Source organism: Chiloscyllium plagiosum, chromosome 19 (genome assembly GCF_004010195.1).
Source record: "Chiloscyllium plagiosum isolate BGI_BamShark_2017 chromosome 19, ASM401019v2, whole genome shotgun sequence".
Taxonomy (NCBI): Eukaryota; Metazoa; Chordata; class Chondrichthyes; order Orectolobiformes; family Hemiscylliidae; genus Chiloscyllium; species Chiloscyllium plagiosum.
In genome coordinates, this window is record NC_057728.1 from 45,193,761 (window position 1) to 45,213,344 (window position 19,584).

Genomic DNA, 19,584 nt, shown 5'->3' on the forward strand with positions numbered 1-19,584 from the left:
GCCATATCTGCTCCCAGGAGGACCAGTTCCACCGCAGAACACACCAGATGGCCTCCTTCTTTAAAGACTGAAATTTCCCCTCCCAAGCTGTTGAAGATGCCCTCCAACGCATCTCATCCACGTCCCGCACCTCCGCCCTCAAACCCCACCCCTCCAACCCCGTAACAAGGACAGAACCCCTGTGGTCCTCACCTTCCAACCCACCAACCTCCGCATAAATCACATCATCCGCCCACATTTCCACCACCTCCAAACGGACCTCATCACCATGGATATATTTCCCTCCCCGACCCTATCCACTTTCCGCAAAGACCACTCCCTCCGTGACTACCTGGTCAGGTCCACACCCCCCAACAATCCACCCTCCCCTCCTTGCACCTTCCCCTGCCACCGCAGGAATTGCAAAACCTGCGCCCACACCTCCTCCCTCACCACCATCCAAGGTCCCAAAGGAGCCTTCCACATCCATCAAAGTTTCACCTGCACTTTTACACATGTCGTTTATTGTATCAGTTGCTCTCGATGCAGTCTCGTCTACATTGGGGAGACTGGACACCTTCTCGCAGAGCGCTTCAGGGAACATCTCTGGGACACCCACACCAATCAACCCCAACGCCCCGTGGCTCAACATTTCAACTCCCCCTCCCACTCGGCCAAGGACATGCAGGTCCTGGGCCTTCTCCACCGTCACTCCCTCGTCACCCAACGCCTGGAGGAAGAACGCCTTATCTTCCATTCGGGACCCTTCAACCTCAGGGCATCAATGTGAACTTTACCAGTTTCCTCATTTCCCCTTCCCCCACCTTACTCCAGTTCCAACCTTCCAGCTCAGCACCATCCTCATGACCTTTCCTATCTGTCAATCTTGCTTCTCACCTATCCGCTCCACCCTCCTCTCTGACCTAACACTTTTTCCCACACCTCCATCCACCTATTGCTCTCTTAGCTACCTTCTCCCCAGCCCCACACCCTCCTCCCATTTATCTCTCTACCCCCGAGGCTCTCAGCCTCATTCCTGATAAAGGGCTCCGGCCTGAAACGTCAATTCTCTTGCTCCTTGGATGCTGCCTGACCTGCTGTGTTTTTCCAGCAACACACTCTCGACTCTGATCTCCAGCATCTGCAGACCTCATTTTCTCCTCTGCAATCACTAATAAAGCTGCATTGGTAACAACCTCCATTAGAACTGGGTGATTATTTAATCATATGTTTATTTTGATTGGTTATGATTTAGATGTTAATTTAACTGTTTGAAACCGGATTTCGATGGACTATCCAGTGTGTGCACTCTCCTGGATACAGCCTATGAGTTCTCTAACTCAATTAAAGCCGAGTGGAACACTTTTGCTATCTTAAGTCCACATACTAGCAGCAACCACAATGGCTGGCCTGGATCCTGAAGCAAATATTATCCGTTTGGCTGAGGCTTGGCCTTGTTTTGGGTTTTGCTGAGGGCTGACTGAGAGACCCTCTGTTCAGCTATGCAGTTGCCTTCACTCAAGTGGTGTTCTCTGAACTTAATCAGCCTGGTGAAAGTGTTCATTTACATCGATATATCCTGTAACCCATATGTTCTACTTGCCAATGGCAAAGCCAGTTATAGTGCCTGTTTGAAATTCAAGTAATGCCTGGTTACATTATTAATCCCACATATCAAACTGTCTCTCAGCATCTCATTAAGGAGTTAAACCAAAGTCACATGCCTCTATCTTAACCTCATCAGAAATCCTGACATGGATTCCCCTGGTTCCTGAACTGCCGAGTGAAACTGATAGCATCTCAGAATTTGAAGATGCTTGGGATTGTAATAATCCCTAACCAAATCCCTTTCATTCAGTATCTGGCTCCGCAGGAAATCTTAGGCTTCTAATAACCAAAATATCTGCAGGTTCACAAGCTGTTAGGAGAATTATTTGTTGTTTTTCATCTGCCCCAATGTCATTTGCCTGGAAAAAAATAATGCATTCTTTCCATATTGAGCCCAATCTTCAACAGCAGGATTGAATGAGTCATGTTTCATAAAAAAATGGCACAATGCCAGAAATATTTACCCTAACTCAAAGATGACTGTTACAGGTAAATTTCTTCAGAAGCATATTTTTTTCTCTCATCACCACTGAAACAACTCCATGGAGGTTGGTATCCAGTCACAAAGTCACCCTTCATTGACATTGCATAGTATTTGACACTGGTCTGGCTTCCACAAAGCCAGTTGTAAGAGTGAACTGAACCCTGGATGCACCTCCTTATATCTGTCAGCTAGAGCTCCCTTACTGGACCAGATTAACAGCCCCAATCATGGAACTCATAATCTTTGAGGTCCACCTGGCTGACCTCATTACAATCATTATAGTTTCCTGGATGTATGTTTGCTCGCTCAGCTGGAAGGTTCATTTTCAGATGTTTCATCATCATACTAGGTAACATCCTCAGTGAGCCTCCAGATGAAGCACTGCTTATGTTTCCTGCTTTTTATTTATATGTTTGGGTGTTTCCTGCTTTCTATTTATATGTTTGGGTTTCCTTGGGTTATAACATATAAATAGAAAACAGGAAACACAAGCAGTGCTTCGTCCGGAGGCTCACTGAAGATGTTACATAGTATGGTGACGAAACATCTGAAAATGAACCTTCCACCTCAGCAAGCAAACATGCATCCAGAACCTCAACCTGAGCTACAAATCTTCTCAAAACTTGCTAACTATAGACTCCTCATCCAAACCATGCTTCAGAACACCACTGAGTTGCTGTGATCCACAGGTCCTTAAAAACCTGCTTGTTTTCATGAAAATTGCAGAGTACTAGGACATGTCTATCTCCACAATGTGGGATAGCACTGTCATCTCCAAGCATAGGGCTGAATTATCTTAAGGCCAGGAGCCTTGTTTTCAGCTTGAAGATTGTGTCAGAGGCTGAACTCTAGAAGGCCTGCTCCCAGCATGTTTCATGAGGTGGAAAATGGGGATTGGAAAACAAGGGGAGCTGAATGGTAATGGGTTCCATATTTTATATCCGTGATCCATGTGTAAATATGCCCACATAAAACCACAGCTGCCTCCATTGTGTGTGATGGAAAAGACACCTTGTGTAGATTAGATCAGGTAGGAACTGGTCTAAACTTTGTGCTATTCGTTTGTGTTCCCAGAAATCCTGCCATTAAGCAAAAACCCAAAGCTTCAGGACATTCCTTCCTAAATCGATTTGACCAGTTGTGCATTGCCCTGACTTGGTGTTCCCAAGTCAGGAGTAGAAAATCAGGTTATAATGTCTTTACAATACCAACATGTACATGTTATTGTGAAAAAGAGGTTCTACAGAAATGTTTTTTGCATTAATGCCAGGATGTTTTGAAGTATATTGGACTTACCGGAATAAACATGCATTTCACTTCTTTTATACTTCCTATACATCCCACCAAACACGCAATGGCAACAGTATTACCAATGGCAAGGAAACAGTAAGCACTCATGCTTAGGATATCTTGATGGTCTGCAGGCACTGAACAGTTGAGAAAACAATAAATGCAGAAACTCAGAATATGTTTCTGCATTGTTCAAATTGTATCAAATATCTAGTGAAATAAAACTTCAACCATTATTATAAACTATTATTGACAAGTTTCAAACAAACTAGACTTTTAAACTCTGATTTTTTAAAAGTTAACATTCATATTAGAATGTTAGAGTAGTAAAACAAATACATAGATAAATTTTCAGCAAACAACATCATTGACTGTTGTCAGCTCAGAAATTTCTAATATAATCATACTAACTGTTTAATAACATGAACAGAAAGGACTACTTGATCAGCAATTATTACTTAGCTACATACTACAGTCAGAAATATACAGTACTTTTTGGAGTAGTACTCTTCATATTTTTTACTTTGGTTTTATTTAGTAGTTGCTGCTTATCAGGTTGCTGCTTGTCACAAAATCATATTTAAAAATACTGTTGGAATGGTGCGTAATTACAATGTAGAAGTAGTCCTCTTCTATTCTTTTTTATATTTGCATTAGATTTTTTTTGTGCTGATCCAACATTGTTGGAGTACATTCATGTAGATTTGTTGTGAGTTGAGGAGTAAATACATTATTTCAATGTTGTGAGTGGAGCAACAATAAAATATGCTTCCAAACAGATAAACAGACAAATCTCTGTATTTTTAATAACATTAAACCCAATGAGTAAAAGCCAAACAGTAAAACATTGGCAGTATATGTTTTATAACTTATGCATTTATCTTTTCTACTCAATGCATTATTTAACTTGTCAGTCCTTTAATGCCACATGTGTGGGATGCAAATTCTTTTGGGATTCTCTTCCACATGACAGTGATCTGACAGCTCAGACGTTTTGCTTTTACTTTCAACTACTTGGGTAGTTCCATTTTGGCCACCTTCCCTGAACGTCTCCACTTTGATCTCATCCAATTTCAGGTGAGATCATAGAAGAAAATGAAACCTAATGGTCATTTCTTTTCCAGTGACTTTCATATAAACTCAGAATTATGCTAATGTTGTTAATACAGATCTATGATGGATGTTACTTCATGTCCATATATCATTTTGTTTTATTATTGACAGCATATATTTTGGAATGTTGAGATCGAGAACATAACGTCTTTGGGTCCATGGTATTTCACCTTTTCCTGTTTGTAATTTTTCATGAATATAGCAATAAACTAAACTATAATTGAAGTATGGGTAAATATCTTACACTTAATTGCAGTCAATTGTTTTAGTATAAATATTGCTACTGTCAAACAAGAAGCTGTTAAAGGCTTTATCTCTTCTAATTTTCTCTCATCTGTAAATTAATTTTCTCCAGTGTCGTATGTACAGTTACAAAAAGTACTCACATAGTGTGCCAATAAAGCTGTTCTCATCCCATAAGATCCAAATGCCACATCCAAAAATGATTGCTCCAATAATCTGGAAAAAGGTATACAGTGGAACATGTCAAAGCAAAAATATCAGGAGAAGCTTTGTGATTTATTTTGTGGAGGTCTATAGAATGACTTAGTTGCACTTGTCTGTAAAATTGTCTTTACTCTTTTCACTCAAATGAACATAAGAAGCTCAAAGACACTTTTTTAAAAAAAGAAATAGACACGACATCTCCTTTACTCTTTTGTTTTCATTTTTTTCCTTCTCCTACAAGAACAAAAATAGATGAATTATTTTTCTCCGAACAAGCTGGGAAATAGAAGCATTTAAAGCAGAGGATCAACCATATTTACTTAGGTAGTCTAGTATTACGGTTTGATGTATCCTGGCAACCAGAGCACAAAGCATAATGATTCATGAGATTGGAATTTATTAATGCATTGGAAATGGTCATTAAATAGGAAGTGAAGGAACATTTAAGCATAAGTAATCTTAATATTTTATTTGACATGATGATGAGGATTATCAACAAGAATATTATAAATCAAGCAATGGACTTCAGAAGAGCACTTTTTTATCAAGCAGGAGAAGCTATAAAATATTTGTTTTGAAATTATAGGCTGAAATGGTTTATGTTTGGAGACATGAAGGATCCAGATGAAATCCATGCCACTTTTGGAACCATTAGATAATATCTATTAATGTCAAAACGACTCAGAACATAAATAAAAGCATAAAGCAAATGCAAAAGGAATTTTACACAATGTAGAGTGTACAGAAATTAAATAAATCAAGTTCATGAAGGCAGTTAACAAGGGCTACTGAGACGAAGAGTGGAAGTTTATTAAATAAACTGAAATTCATAAAGGACACTAGAAAGAAAGGTTTTTTTGTTGTGCTTGTACCAGTTCAAAAAGGCACAGCTGGCACACTGATCACAAAAAAAATCAGTACATTCAATTTCCAAATGTATGGTGCTAGATCCTTAAAACATGTTGATATATTGTGACAAAAAGAAAATGTATAAATTAAATTAAAAATATTGAAAACCATGTAAAACATAAGCTGCTGAAAACAGATAAGCAATAAGATGCAATTTTGTAATACATCGCAAGATCATTGAAGAGTTAATGATAGGACAAAGAACTTGGCAAATATATTTAAGCGCTCACTGAGTCTTGGGAAATACCCAAGCATTGGACGTTGGCCAAGATTCATGTGGAACTTTGATAAAGTTTTCAATATGACTGTGGAAATTCTAAGTTAGTAAGCCTGACAAATTGAGAAGCCACTGAGATGCTATGACTTTAAAAGATGTATTTTGTCCTTTTTTATGAAGGTTGAGACAGAGATACTGAGCAGTCTATTCAAAGCCAATAAAATAACAGCTTGTGAGGCTGGGGGCTTTTTTTCAAAGTTGGAACAATAGAAGCAGCCTGAATGGGTGGGGTCAAGGTCTCAAAGAACTAGGATTTTTAATTTTAGCTTTCTGTTCTTGCTGGGGTCATGAAGCTGGATGCAACACTTTTATTCCTCTGTTAGAGCTAAAATTTGGAGTTCTCTTCCTACTGCTAGAATTGCATATGAGACAATCTACTTTGCAGAATTTTCCTTTGCTAAGGGTGTGTTTATGGGCTGTTACTATAATGGAACAGTTAGTTAGTAGTTAATATATCTATTAATTTATTAAGCAATTCAATAGAGTTACAGTTAAGTCAATTATTTTCTTTTTGTTTTATTTTGTCTATATTTTAACTGTAGACTAAAAATAAAGTGTGTTTTACTTACTGTCAAGTAGTTTGACCAATCTAATTGCATTTGGAACACAACACTTATACTTGCCTTTACATTAAAAACATGTTACAATCTAGACTATCTTCGTAAAATATGTCGAGAAGGTTTGGACTGGTCCATTATACATTGGGGCTCTTTTCAGAATCAAAATCTTTAATTCCAGGATGAGTTTAGGATTTTGGACTCAAAGGCAGCCAGTAGTGAGTAATGATGTTTTGTATTTTGGGTGTTGAATTCAGATAGTTTAAACAGGGTATGCCTTGTGTAAATGGCTCTTTCACTTTCTAAGAGTTTCCTGGGGGTGGAAGATGTTACTTCAGTTCTTACAGAGAAAGTGAGCAAGGCACAGCTTTTGGAATTGACAGACAAGTTGAGGTTGTGGTTGCCTGTGTCTGTGAGGGAAGGGGAAATAATTGCAGCAATAGCTCTGCATTTACAATATGCCAGGAATGCAATCAGAATCATTGGAGATTGCTAAACTTCAATTGCAAATGAAGCAGCTTGAATTAGATGCAATGGTGAGGGGAAAAGGAAAAAAAGAAACAATAGCCTTGGCAGAACAAAAAGAAAGAGAAAGGGAAATAAAAAATTAAATTGCAATTAAAAGTAGAGGAAAAAGAAAAGGAAAGGATGGCTCCCAGAAGGAAGGGAGAAAGAGAGACTCTCTGAACTTGAGAGGTTGGAACTGAAAACTCCAAGTCAATTTAAAAAGACTGAAGTTGAGCTGAAAGGTTGGAGTAGTGATTGAGGATAGTGACGGAAAGCAATCCTATCATAGCCAAAGGCCAAAGTTCAACGAGAAGGATGTAGAAGCCTTTTTCATTTTATTTGAGAAAGTGGCTAAACAAATGATATGGCCTGTAATCCTGTGGGAATTACTGATCCAAACAAAGTGGGTAGATAGAACTAGTGAGGTATTTGCATTAATGAGGTATTTGCATCTCTATCAGAGGAGGTATCTGGAGAGTGTAATGAGATGGAAAATGCCATCTTAACTCCGTATGAGCTAGTGCCTGAAGCCAAAACAACTTTTAGCAATCTATGGAGAGAACCTTGTTAAAAGAATATTGAGTTTTGAAAGGATCAAACAAACTAATTTTGATAGGTGGATAAGGGCATTGAAAATAGATCAAACATATGTTGGTCTTCGAGAGACAATTATTTTGGAGGAGTTCAAAAATTCACTTCCTGAAGTAATGATAGTTCATGTGGAAGAGCAGAGAGTTAAGATGGCAAGATTAACAGAGAAATGGCAGATGATTATGAGTTGGTTCATAAATCAATGTTTGGCTTCGAACATCAATTTAAATTTGTGAGGGGTAGAAATTAGGACAAAGAGAAATCCTCAGGTGGTAAGAGAAAAGGTGAACTCGTTGAAGAGAGGAAAGATAGTTTTCCACAGGACAAAAAGGAAACTGATGCAGGGAAAAGAGAAGTAAAAAAGCTCAGGTGTTTTCACTAATAAAGTGGGCCACATGAACTTGCAGTGTTGCTGGGTTAGAAAAAGCACTGGGAAGATGGATTTGGGAAAACAAAATAAGCCAGTGAGATTTGTTAAAGTGTTAAAGGAAAGCATAGTGGAAACTGAAAAGCTGCAAACGAATGTACAATCTTGGTTGAGAAGTAAATGCCAGATCTCTTTAAAGAATTTACTTGCATGGCTAAGGATTAATCATATATGTCAGGAGGAGTAGATGAAGAAATTACATTTTTAAGAGATATGGGAGCAAGTGAATCTATGATGGTGAGAAATGAGGAAATATATAATTTAGAAGGACTATTGCCAGAAAAGATGGTACTACATGGAATTCATGGTGAGGACTACAATGTTTCATTATCTAAGGTGAGATTCTGGTGAAAGTGGGGAAGTGGTGGTGGGACTAAGGGAGTTATAGATACACTGAACAATCCCATTTGCTTGCACTTGGCCCTTATCCCTCTAAACCTTCCCTAGTCACATATCCTGGATAAGTGTTAAAGAAAGCACTGATTCGACACTGACCTCCCCCACACATGATCCTCATGAATCCATCACCCAATGGACTGAAACACATCCCACCTTCCCAAGGTCCAACTCTGACAGCACTGGACCTAATACCCACCCAACTTTCCACAGCCGGCCCTGACTGCACTGAACTCAACACGCAGCCCCACAAACTATACATCCACAAGACCTTTCCATGACCCTGCCCTGACATGAATGTAATGGGCCTAACATCCATTCCACTTTCCCATCGCCCTGCTCTGACTTGGCTGGAAAATCAGGCAACTTAGGTGTTACAGGAAGCATATCCTGGGATTTTTCCTGACTGTGAGGTAACAAGGTCTCAAAGCCATGGGATGAAATAGGAGGAGAAATCAAGGATTAAAGATAATTCAATTATCAGAAACGATGTTTGCTCAAAAATTGAGAAAAAAATAAGAACAGGTGAAGGATAAACTGGATATTTTTAGTTCAGAGAAATTAGCTGAATTCCACCAGAAAGAGGAAAAGCTAAAGGAAAAACAGAAGAAGAATCTGAGTGTACCCCAGTATTTTACTATTTAAAAATTAAATCTTGATGAGGAAATAGAGAACATAACATATTCAGGTGGATGAGAAGTGGGCAAAAGATTATCAAGTTGTATTACTAATGAAGTATAGAAAGGAGGTATTGTGGGTCGCACATAATCTCAAACACTTACGTTTAAAATAAGAAAACACTTCGGCTCTAGACTATCTTCTTAATATATGTTGAGGGAATTTGGTCTGGTCCATAACAATGGTGAAGAATATAACCTGGCTGACCACCACCAAACTGCCTCTCTAAGATCAAAAGTTTGAGGAAGAATTGGTCCAGATATTAAAATGGTGAGGAATGAGCAAAAGTAGACACTATAAGCTAATGAGTTTGTGGTGAAACGAACACAAAGACATTGCATCGGGATGCAAGAGTATGGCAGTTGGAATATAAGTTGTGAAGTGAAAAGTAGAAAAGCAGAATATTTTTAAATTATGGAAAATATGAAGATCTGGGTAATCAGAGGATCTGATGTTCTTGTAAATGTAAAAGATTAGGGCATATTTGTTAAGGGTGCCACTTTATTGCTTTTTTTTTTGTAGTTTTACAGTTTGTATGTTACAAACGAAATAGGCACCAACATCTCAGGACTCGCTCTATGGACACTGATCATATGCACCCCATGCCCATTGACTTTAGCATTAAAATATGACAGCCTGTAACAACTCTCATGGCATATCTCTGATCCACTTACAGGATGTTTCTGCACTTCAGTGAACTTCTGCACCTTGGAATGCACTGGCAACGGTCATTTGTAACACCACTGTCAGGATACTCTGTGCTGAGGGACATGTACTCAGCTCATGGACTGTATTAGGCTGCATCTCCAGGGTTTTCACTTGCTCTCGTAGTGCACACTCACTTGGAGCCCATCTGGATACTGACAGCATCCTGCTGTGTATTGCCTCACCTTGCCTTTCAGCAGGGTACCAACCTCCGCCTATCTGTTTGTCTGGAGCAAATGTCAGGAACAATGGAGGGGAGCTCCAGACTGAATGCACTTGGCTGGGGTACATAACAGATGTTTAATGATGGCACAGGCACAAGGGATGCCAATAAATTCTGGGATGTCTGTTAGTGGCGCATTCTTCTGGGAAAGGTGTGTCAGTAAGATGGGGTCAGAATCAGACATAAAAGACACCATCAAGGCAGGGTCGGTATTAATTCAGTAGGTTTGGTAAGATATAGCAAGAGAATGCGAGAATATCGATGTATCGATATTGCCTCATATCTCTTCTGAAGCTGTGAATGTCCACAAACAGTATACTTACAAGAAAGATTCCATTAAAAATGTTCAAGAGGTATTTGAGGATTTTTATCTTCACATCATTTTTCATTTTCCTTGCTTTTTATATTTCACTGGTTTTCAAAATGTCCCTGTAAGTAAGCAGATATAGGAACAAAGCAATGTAAGACCATTATAACATACACATTAGCCCTTTAAGCCTGATATTCCTTTCAACTAAAGCACGTTTGATTTGTACCATGACTGTACTTTTGTTTCTCATGTCTCCATATCCTTAAATAATACAAGTCCTTTGATTTTAGGTTAAGTTAGGGTGAGAGGAAAGTGAATAATTGGATGAGAGCACAATAAAGTAATTCAACTCCATTTTAAAGTTGTAGGCCCTGATACTTTTAATAATGATATCACCAGCAGTGAAGTAACTGTACATTTCACTGTAAAGATCCATCTTTACCTCTTTCTAAATTACAAGATTAGGTAATTCGATACAGAAAGAAAAACAGAGAGTCTTAAATCCAAGCTGCAATCATTCACATGTGTTGGTGGTGGAAAATGTTAGTGAGCAAAGTTCATAGAATAATTGAGTCATACAGTATAGAAGAGGCTTTTCGGCCCATTGAGTCTGTACTGCTGAAAATAGACTACTACCTACACTAGTCCCATTTTCCTGCACTAGGCTCACAGCTTTGGATGTTATGATACCTCAAGCTCACATCTATACTTTTAAAGGTTGTGAGATTACCCACCTCAACTCCCTCCCAGACAGTGTATTCCAGATCCCTACCATCCTCAGTGAAAAGGTTTTTCCTTAAATCCCCTCTAAATCTCCTGTATTTCACATTAAAATATGCCCCTTTGCCAATGACCCTTTTACTAAGGGGAACAGCTACTTTCTATTCATCTTGTCCATGCCCCTCATAATCTATACACTTTCTTTAAGTTCCTCTCTCAATCTTACCAGCTCCAAAGAAATAAACCCAAGCTAATACAGCCTGTCTTCATAGCTGAAATCTCCATCCCAGGCAGCATCCTGGTGAATCTCCTTTGAATCCCCTCTAGTGCAAACATATCCTTTGTATAATTGTGCACAGTATTCCAGCCAAGGCCTAATCAAAGTGCTGCACAGATCCAATATGACTACCCCACTCTGAAATATTACATCCTGCCTGATAAAGGCAAGTGTCCTGTATGCTTTTTTAGCTACCCCATTAACCTATCTTGCCACCTTCAAGTATCTGTGGACAAACATCCCAAGATCTCTCTGTACTGGGAGAGTACAGACCAACATGTTCTATTTGGATGAAATATAGAATTAACAAGCCCTGAGGACCATGGATATCCAGGATATTCTAAACTGGATAAAAAGGAAAAGAGAGATGTATAACAGGTACAAAGGGAACAAAATAACTAGAGACCCTAAAGGAGTGTAGGAAGTGCAGAGGAGAACTCAAGAAAGTAATTAGGGGAACAAAGAGGAGACATGTGAAAATGTTTGCAGGCAAGATTAGGGAGAATCTTAAGACATTATACAAATATATCAAAGGCAAGGGAATAATCATGGAAAGTGTAAGGGCCTATTAGGGATCAATGGAGCAATCTGTACGTGAAACCATGAAGACTGAAAAGAAAACATTTGTAGAGTGTTACATGATTACTTCAGATCTGTCTTTACTCGGGGGAATGAGGATGCAAGACTGTTCTTGAACAGATTGATATAAGAAGTGAGGAGGTACTGAAACTTTTGGCAGATGTAAAAGTGGACACATCCCACGTTTGGATGAATTGTATTCCAGGCTGTTGTGGGAGACATAGAACATAGAACAGTACAAGGCAGGAACAGGTCCTTCAGCTCACTACGTGCCAATCATGATATTATTCCAAACTATTCCCATGTGCCTGCACATGGTCTATATCCCTCTATTCTTTGCCTGGTCATGAGTATATCTAAATGTCTCTTAAATTTTTCCACCATCTCTGCTTCTACCATCTCCCCTTGCATTGCATTCCAGGCACCTACTAGCCTCTGTGTAAATGTTTTCCTCACACAATCTTCTTTAAATTTTTCCCTTCTCAACTTAAAACTATTCTTCCTAGTATTTGACATTTCTAACCTGGGAAAGAAACTGCAACTATCCAACTTATCCATGCCCCTCATAGTTCTAAAGGCTTCTATTAGGTCGCTCCTCAGCCTCCAACGTTCCAGTGGAAACAATCCAAGTTTACCCAACTTTTCCTTAGAGGTAAAATACTCTAATCCAAATAATATCCTGATAAATCTCTTTTGCAACCTCTCCAAAGTCCATACACCTTTTCTTTAGTGCAGAGACCAGAATTACACACAATACTCCAAATGTGGCTTGACAAAGTCTTATACAGTTGCAACTTTTACACTCAATGCCCGAACCGATAAAGATAAACATGCTATGTGTTCTTTACTACCTTGCCCACTTGTGTTGCTACTTTTAAGGAGCTATGGACTCCAAGATCCCTCTGAATATCAATGTTCCTAAGAGTCTAGCCACTTACTGTATACTTTTCTCTTGCATTTGACTTCCCAAAATGCATTACTTCACACTTGTCCAAATTAAACTCCATTTGCAATTTCTCCACTAACTTTGCAGCTGATCTATATCCTGTTGCATACTTTGATATCCTTCTCCAGTATCCACAACTCCACTAGTTTGTGTGACAATTGAGGAAATTACAGAGGACCTGACCAAATATTTAAAACCTCTCTTGCCATAGGGAGGTGCCAGAGGACTGGAGGAAAGCGACTGCACAAGATGGGTTGTAGAAATAAACCAGGGAACTAGAAACCAGTGAGCATAACATAGGTGGTGGGAAATCCCAAGTGTGATCCAACCAGGGTTTTAGAGAGCTGCAGCAAAACCTAGCAGCTCTTAAGCTCAATCCCCCTTTTAATGAAAGCCAAAACACAGTAAATCTTCTTAACAGCCCTATCAACCTGGGTGGCAACTTTGAGGGATCTACGTATGTGGACCCCCAGATCCCGCTGTTCCTCCGCAATGTCAAGAATCCTGTCTTTAACCCTGTATTCAGCATTAAAATTCAACCTTTCAAAATGAATCACTTCACATTTATCTGGGTTGAACTCCATCTGCCACTTCGCAGCTCTGCATCCTGTCAATGTCCTGTTGTAGCCCTCAACACTATCTACAACATCACCGACCTTTGTGTCATTGGCAACCTTACTAATCCACCATTCTACTCCTTCATCCAAGTCATTTATAAAAACTACAAAACGACACCAATGGTCACTGACCTCCAGGCGGAATACTTTCCATCCACTGCCACTCGCTGACTTCTTTCGGCCAGCCAATTCTATATCCAGACAGCCAAATTTCCCTGTATCCCATACCTCCTAACTTTCTGAATGAGGTTACTGTAGGGAACCTTATCAAATGCCTTACTGAAATCCATATACACCACATCCACTGCTTAACATTCATCACCTCAAAGAATTCAATAAGGCTTGTGAGGCATGATCTGCCCCTCACAAAGCCATGCTGACTACTTTTAATCAGACTGTGTTTTCCAAATAGTCATAAATCCTATCTCTCAGAATCCTTTCCAGTACTTTGCTTACCATAGACGTAAGACTGACTGGTCTGTAATTCCCAGAGATTTCCCTATTCCCTTTCTTGAACAGAGGAACAACTTTTGCCTCCCTCCAATCGTCCAGTACTATTCCCGTGGAGAGTGAGGATGCAAAGATCATCGCCAGAGGCACAGCAATCTCCTTCCTTGCTTCCGGTGGTAACTTTGGAGATATCTAGTCTGGCCCTGGGGACTTATCTATGTTGATGCTTCCCAGAATTTCCAGCACATTCACTTTCTTAATATTAATCTCCTCAAGCCTATTAACCTGGTCCACAGTGTTCTCACTATCAACAAGGTCCCTCTCTCGAGTGAATACTGAAGGAAAAGACTCATTTAGGGTCTCCCCTACTTCTCCAGACTCCACTATCCCTTATTGGCCCTCTGGACATTCCCTTATTCCTTACGTAAGTGTAGAGCACTTTTGGGTTTTCCCTAATCCTTCCCACCAAGGCTTTTTTGTGTCCCCTCCTAGTTCTCCTTAGTCCATTTTTGAGCTCTTTCCTAGCTACCCTGTAATCCTCTAAAGCTTTGCCAGATCCTTGCTTCCTCAACCTTAAGTAATTTTCCTTCTTCCTCTTGATGAGAAGCTCCTCTTCTCTTATCATCCAAGGCTCCTTTACCTTACCATTCCTTGCCTATCTCAGTGGGACAAAGTTATCCAACACTCACAACAAGTGCTGTTTAAACAGCTTCCACATGCCTTTCCTGTAGATCACTTGTTCCCAATTTTTACTCCAGAGCTCCTATCTAATACTGATAAAATTTCCCTTCCCTCAATTATACCTTCCCATACTGTCTGTTGCTGTCCCTCTCTATGGCTGTGGTAAAAATGAGGCAGTTGTGGTCACTGTTACCGAAATGTTCTCCCACCGAGAGATCTGACACCTGGCCTGGCTCGTTGCCGAACACCAAATTTAATATGGTCTCCCCGCTAGTCAGCGTTTCTACATATTGAGTCAGGAATCCTTCATGGACACAGCTGACAAAATCGCCTCCATCCAGACCATCTGCATGAAGGAGGTTTCAATCAATACTGGGGAAGTTGAAGTCACCCATAATCAACAACTCTGTTACATCTGTACCTTTCCAAGATCTGTTCTCCCATCTCTCTGCTGCTATTGAAGGTCTATAGAAAACACCCAATAAAGTCACTGATCCTTTCCTGTTGGTGACTTCCAATTATACTGAGTCAGTATACAAACCCTACTCAACAACCTCCTTTTCTGCAGTTGTGATGTTGTTGTTGTGGTTGCTATCACTAAAATGCTACTCCAATGTTGTTTTGAACACCTGTCCCACGTCATTCCAAGATTTAGGTTCAGCACTGTACCATCCAATCTTGGACCATCTACATGTTGCCATAAAAAATGTCTCCTGAATGCATTTCAAGAAATCTGCCCCTCTAAATTCTTTACATTATGATGAGGGGAGGTGGGATTAAATGGATAATGGATCTGGGAATGGAAGAGACCTGGTGTGGTCGTGAGATATAGGAGCTGCTCCTTAAAGGGTGATAGTGAAAACAGGTAACCTGTGAAAACAATATTGGCAGTCCCCAAATTAAATACTTGAATGGCTAAACATGACGTTTGAGATAAAGCATCTTCCCATTGAAGAAAGGAAATACTTGGAAGTGTGAGTCAGAGTTTGGCCAAAAAAAATCACTTCTGAACAAAATGTTGGTGGCAATAGAAACCATTTTCTTTTCCCCAAGGATTTTGTTTCAGTGCAGAAAGAAGCTCATGAGCCCACCAAACAGCTCAGGTTCTCCGTCTTCAAGTTTCTTCATTCTCTTTTGAAAATTGAATTGAATATAAATGAATGATTTAAACAAATTAAATGACCGGTGGACCATTAAAGGGGCACTTCTGCAAACCTCTTGTTTATTTTGTCCCATTTCCACTCCACGTTTCCTTTCTTCATGAAACATTTGTCACATAATCTCTCTGGCCCTCCACCTAACTGCAACCTTCCCGTTTGATCTGTTTTTGATCCTCCCACTTTCACGTGTTCAAAGCCAATAAATTTCATACTTTGCCAAAAATTTACAAACCTAAAACAATGAGCTGATTTTTCCTAGCCCTGTGGTGATTTGCAGAGTGGTAAGAGAACTAATACTATGGTGGGGGAAGGGATTAGGAAGGGAGTCCAATCTTGGACTGCTGCCATCACAGTTTAGCATTGTGGGAACCTTAATGGCCTGGCCACTCATTGACAGTCAATGTAGCAACATGTTTGACACCCATCCCAATTGCTGGGGTCTGCCTACTTGACCTTGGCTTTTTCTTTGAGGACTCATGGGTATTGATGTGCTCCCTACTTAATTGCTTCAGCCTCAGCAGTGTCGACCTGTAATATTGACACTGATGTTTGGATCAGTGACTTTAGGAGGTGGGGTGGCTGTCCCAGTGGCAACCTTTACATCAGTTACTTTCTGCAAGGTGCTGCCCCCTGTATTTTGACACACATCAGCATTTGGTCAGTGTAGGCTTTCAGCCCCAAAGGTGGAACAGCCCATTAAATTCTGTTCCTTTCTTCATGGATGCTGTCAGATCCACTGCGTATTTCTAGCAATTCTTTTTTGTTTTTATTTCAGTACTGGTAGAAAAGTATTAGCAGTTTTTAAGTTTACATTATATATGTGGAGGGAAAACTGATAAACATTACTCAAAATGTTACAACAGGATATAACATTTCGTGTGTGCAGATATCACATTGGTAATACATGTTACATAAGCACATGGTCTAGGAATTTCCACAGAGCTGCAATGTTGTAACTTTGTTGCAAGTGGGGCAGAAATCTGATGAGGGAAATGTAAATAGGTGCAGTTCCAAGAAGGTTCCTGGCCACTTCCAGCAATAAAGAGGTTAAGAAAATTTAATAAACTATTTTATTGAACTAATGGGTTGAGTCATAGTTAAGGAAAGAGGAAGTACAAAAGAATTTCAAAGTTCAATGCTGAGGTTTTCAACTTTATAAAGTATCACATTATAATTCCAGCAATCTTTTCAGTTTTTATTCTCTTGTTGCCTTTGATTCTTGATTTTTGTTCTTTTGTATAACTTTTGGTCAAATTCATCCTTCAACTTAATATAAATCTAAATATTAGGATTTGAATTGAATTTCCCTATTATACCAATATGACAGCAGATAGCTGCTTCTGATGATATTTGTACATTAATTAGTTTCTAGTATCCTCAAATCTATAGTATGTAACACTTTCATGAAAATCAAACCTATTTCACGTATAGTTTCTGTTTTGGATTTCAGTAAGTTTACGGTTAAATTGTTTATTAATATTCCTATGTTTAGACACATGTAAAAGCTGTATTGAATTCTACTACTGTTTTATATCTGAAAATAAAATTGATTTTTTAAACGTACATTTTATGCATGTTGTTTTCAGAAACTTGTTCAAATTATAAACAAAATTCCTTTTTTTAAAGTATGGTACAATTGCCTTCAAACTCAAAATTATCACATAAGTTTTACACTGAAGGTCAATATATGTATTTCATTACAGCAAAATAACTGACTATTGATGTTCAATATAATATTTACAGCTTTTGTTATGCTTTTCTCAAACTTAGTTTTCCTTTGAAGATATACTATTTAAAAAAATGAAATTTACTTACCAAGAACTCTTCAGTTAATGTTGATTTGTTGCTGTTAACAGAAACCAATATGTTTATATTTGGAAGATTGTATGAATAGTTTGTTACTGGCTCTCCCATATCATTTATGTGCCTCGGTTTGAAGTACCAGTTCCTTTTCAATGGCCTGAAGAGAAAATAATAAATATCCTTCAGCAGCAAGCATCCAAAGTGCAAGCTGGTTCTTTGAATATAAATTCAAATAAGTTAATCCATTATTGATTAACTTTTATTACATCTTTAACCATGCTCATGAATACATAAATTCCATGACTTGCAAAGTGGCAGTGACAAAACTAAACAATACAGGTGGCCACATAGAGGACAGAAAGAATGGATTTTCTGACTTAAATTAACCTCACCAAATTGACAAAATAATAGTAGTAGCTAAATTAATGCATGATATACTCAACTTGAGTTCCAACCACTTACTTGTAATCTAAAGGGAATACAGTCTGGGATGTCTTTTCTTTAACCATGCAATTCTAAGGTTGCAAAGATTACAATTGTGTAATTAATCAATGGTCATCACCAATGCACGATTTCAAGTTCAAGACTTCTTAGAGACATCCACAATTAAAATACTGACACGTGATTAACTGTATCATTGTTCGATCCCAAGACCTAAAACATGTCCTTTTTACCAAATTGATGACCAGTGAAGCTGACTGCTGGACAGACCTCCAGCTCATCTGCTCCTCAATGTACGTCAAATGCTGCCTGAAGCTGGTTCAGGAAAAAGCTCAACATTGAACGGTTTCAAGAGCGAAGCAGACTAGTAAACATCCAACAATGATTTCACCAAAATTTCCAAAGAGTTCACTTTAATGGAGTGGAGGAAATTTGGAAAGGACTGAAGGCAGCCATCATCTCATGCTGTGAAGAAACTTTCAGCTACAAGACCAAGAAACAGCAAGACTGGTCCAAAAAGAATGGCCATATCATCTAAGACCTCACTGACAAGAGGAAATCTCTGTGTCTGTCAAAATAACATCATGAGTAAGGCAAAGAAGAGAACTCACAAAACTGCAAATGTGGAGGTACAATAGAAGGATGAGGGAACTCAAGAATTAGTGGTGGACAGCTAAGAAGTCACAACACCTTGCTGACAACCACAATATCCAGAGTTTCTTCAATGCCATTAAAGCAATATACAAACCCAATACCTTGATTTCAAACTGTTGTGGAGTAAGGACGAAACCCCTTTGAGAAACAGAGAAAGCTTCAGCCTCCGATGGAGAGAATTCTTCAAATAACTCCTAAACTATGATACACTCATCAAAGAAGATATATTTGAGGAAACCCCAGTCCCCTATTAAAGATGATCTTGGGCTTCCACCTAATATGATAGATGTTAAAGCCTCCATGACACACATGAAGAATGGAAAAGCAGCATGAGTAGACTGGAATCCAGTAGAGATTTTCAAATTCCAGGACCAGAGCTTACCTATCACCCCCATTGACTGTTCTTGAAAATCTGGTACAAAGAAGAAATTCCTGCCGATCTCAGGGATGCTGCCATCCCTACCATTTTCAAGAAAGGAGACAAAGCAGACTGTGTGAACTACCATCTCCAGGAAGATTATTGCCTAGTCCTCGCTGGAGGTCTTCGCCAAGTTTCTGAGGAAATCCTTCCTGAAAATCAGTGTAGCTTCTGACGAAACTATAGAACTATGAACATGATTTTCCCTGCTCAGTAACTCCAAGAGAAATACTAGAAACAAAACCAACCACTCTACATGTTCTCTATCGATCTGATTAAGGCTTTTGATTCAGTCAGTCAGGAAGAGTTACAGGAGACCCTGTCAAAGACCAGCTGT

The 19,584-nt window shown here is 39.2% G+C and overlaps 1 protein-coding gene across 1 annotated transcript in view; it reads right to left on the bottom strand.

The window, feature by feature from the left end:
- LOC122559395 (CD82 antigen-like) overlaps positions 1 to 17,914 on the bottom strand; it is a 36,661-nt gene extending 18,747 nt beyond the window's left edge. Inside the window, exons 1-4 of the mRNA XM_043708842.1 lie at positions 17,747 to 17,914; positions 10,515 to 10,620; positions 4,861 to 4,933; positions 3,368 to 3,498 (exon numbers count right to left, since the gene is read on the bottom strand). Of these exons, the coding sequence (XP_043564777.1) occupies positions 3,368 to 3,498; positions 4,861 to 4,933; positions 10,515 to 10,580 (270 nt within the window). The 5' untranslated portion in view covers positions 10,581 to 10,620; positions 17,747 to 17,914. The remainder of the gene's footprint in view (positions 1 to 3,367; positions 3,499 to 4,860; positions 4,934 to 10,514; positions 10,621 to 17,746) is intronic.
- Between the last annotated feature and the right edge of the window lie 1,670 nt (positions 17,915 to 19,584).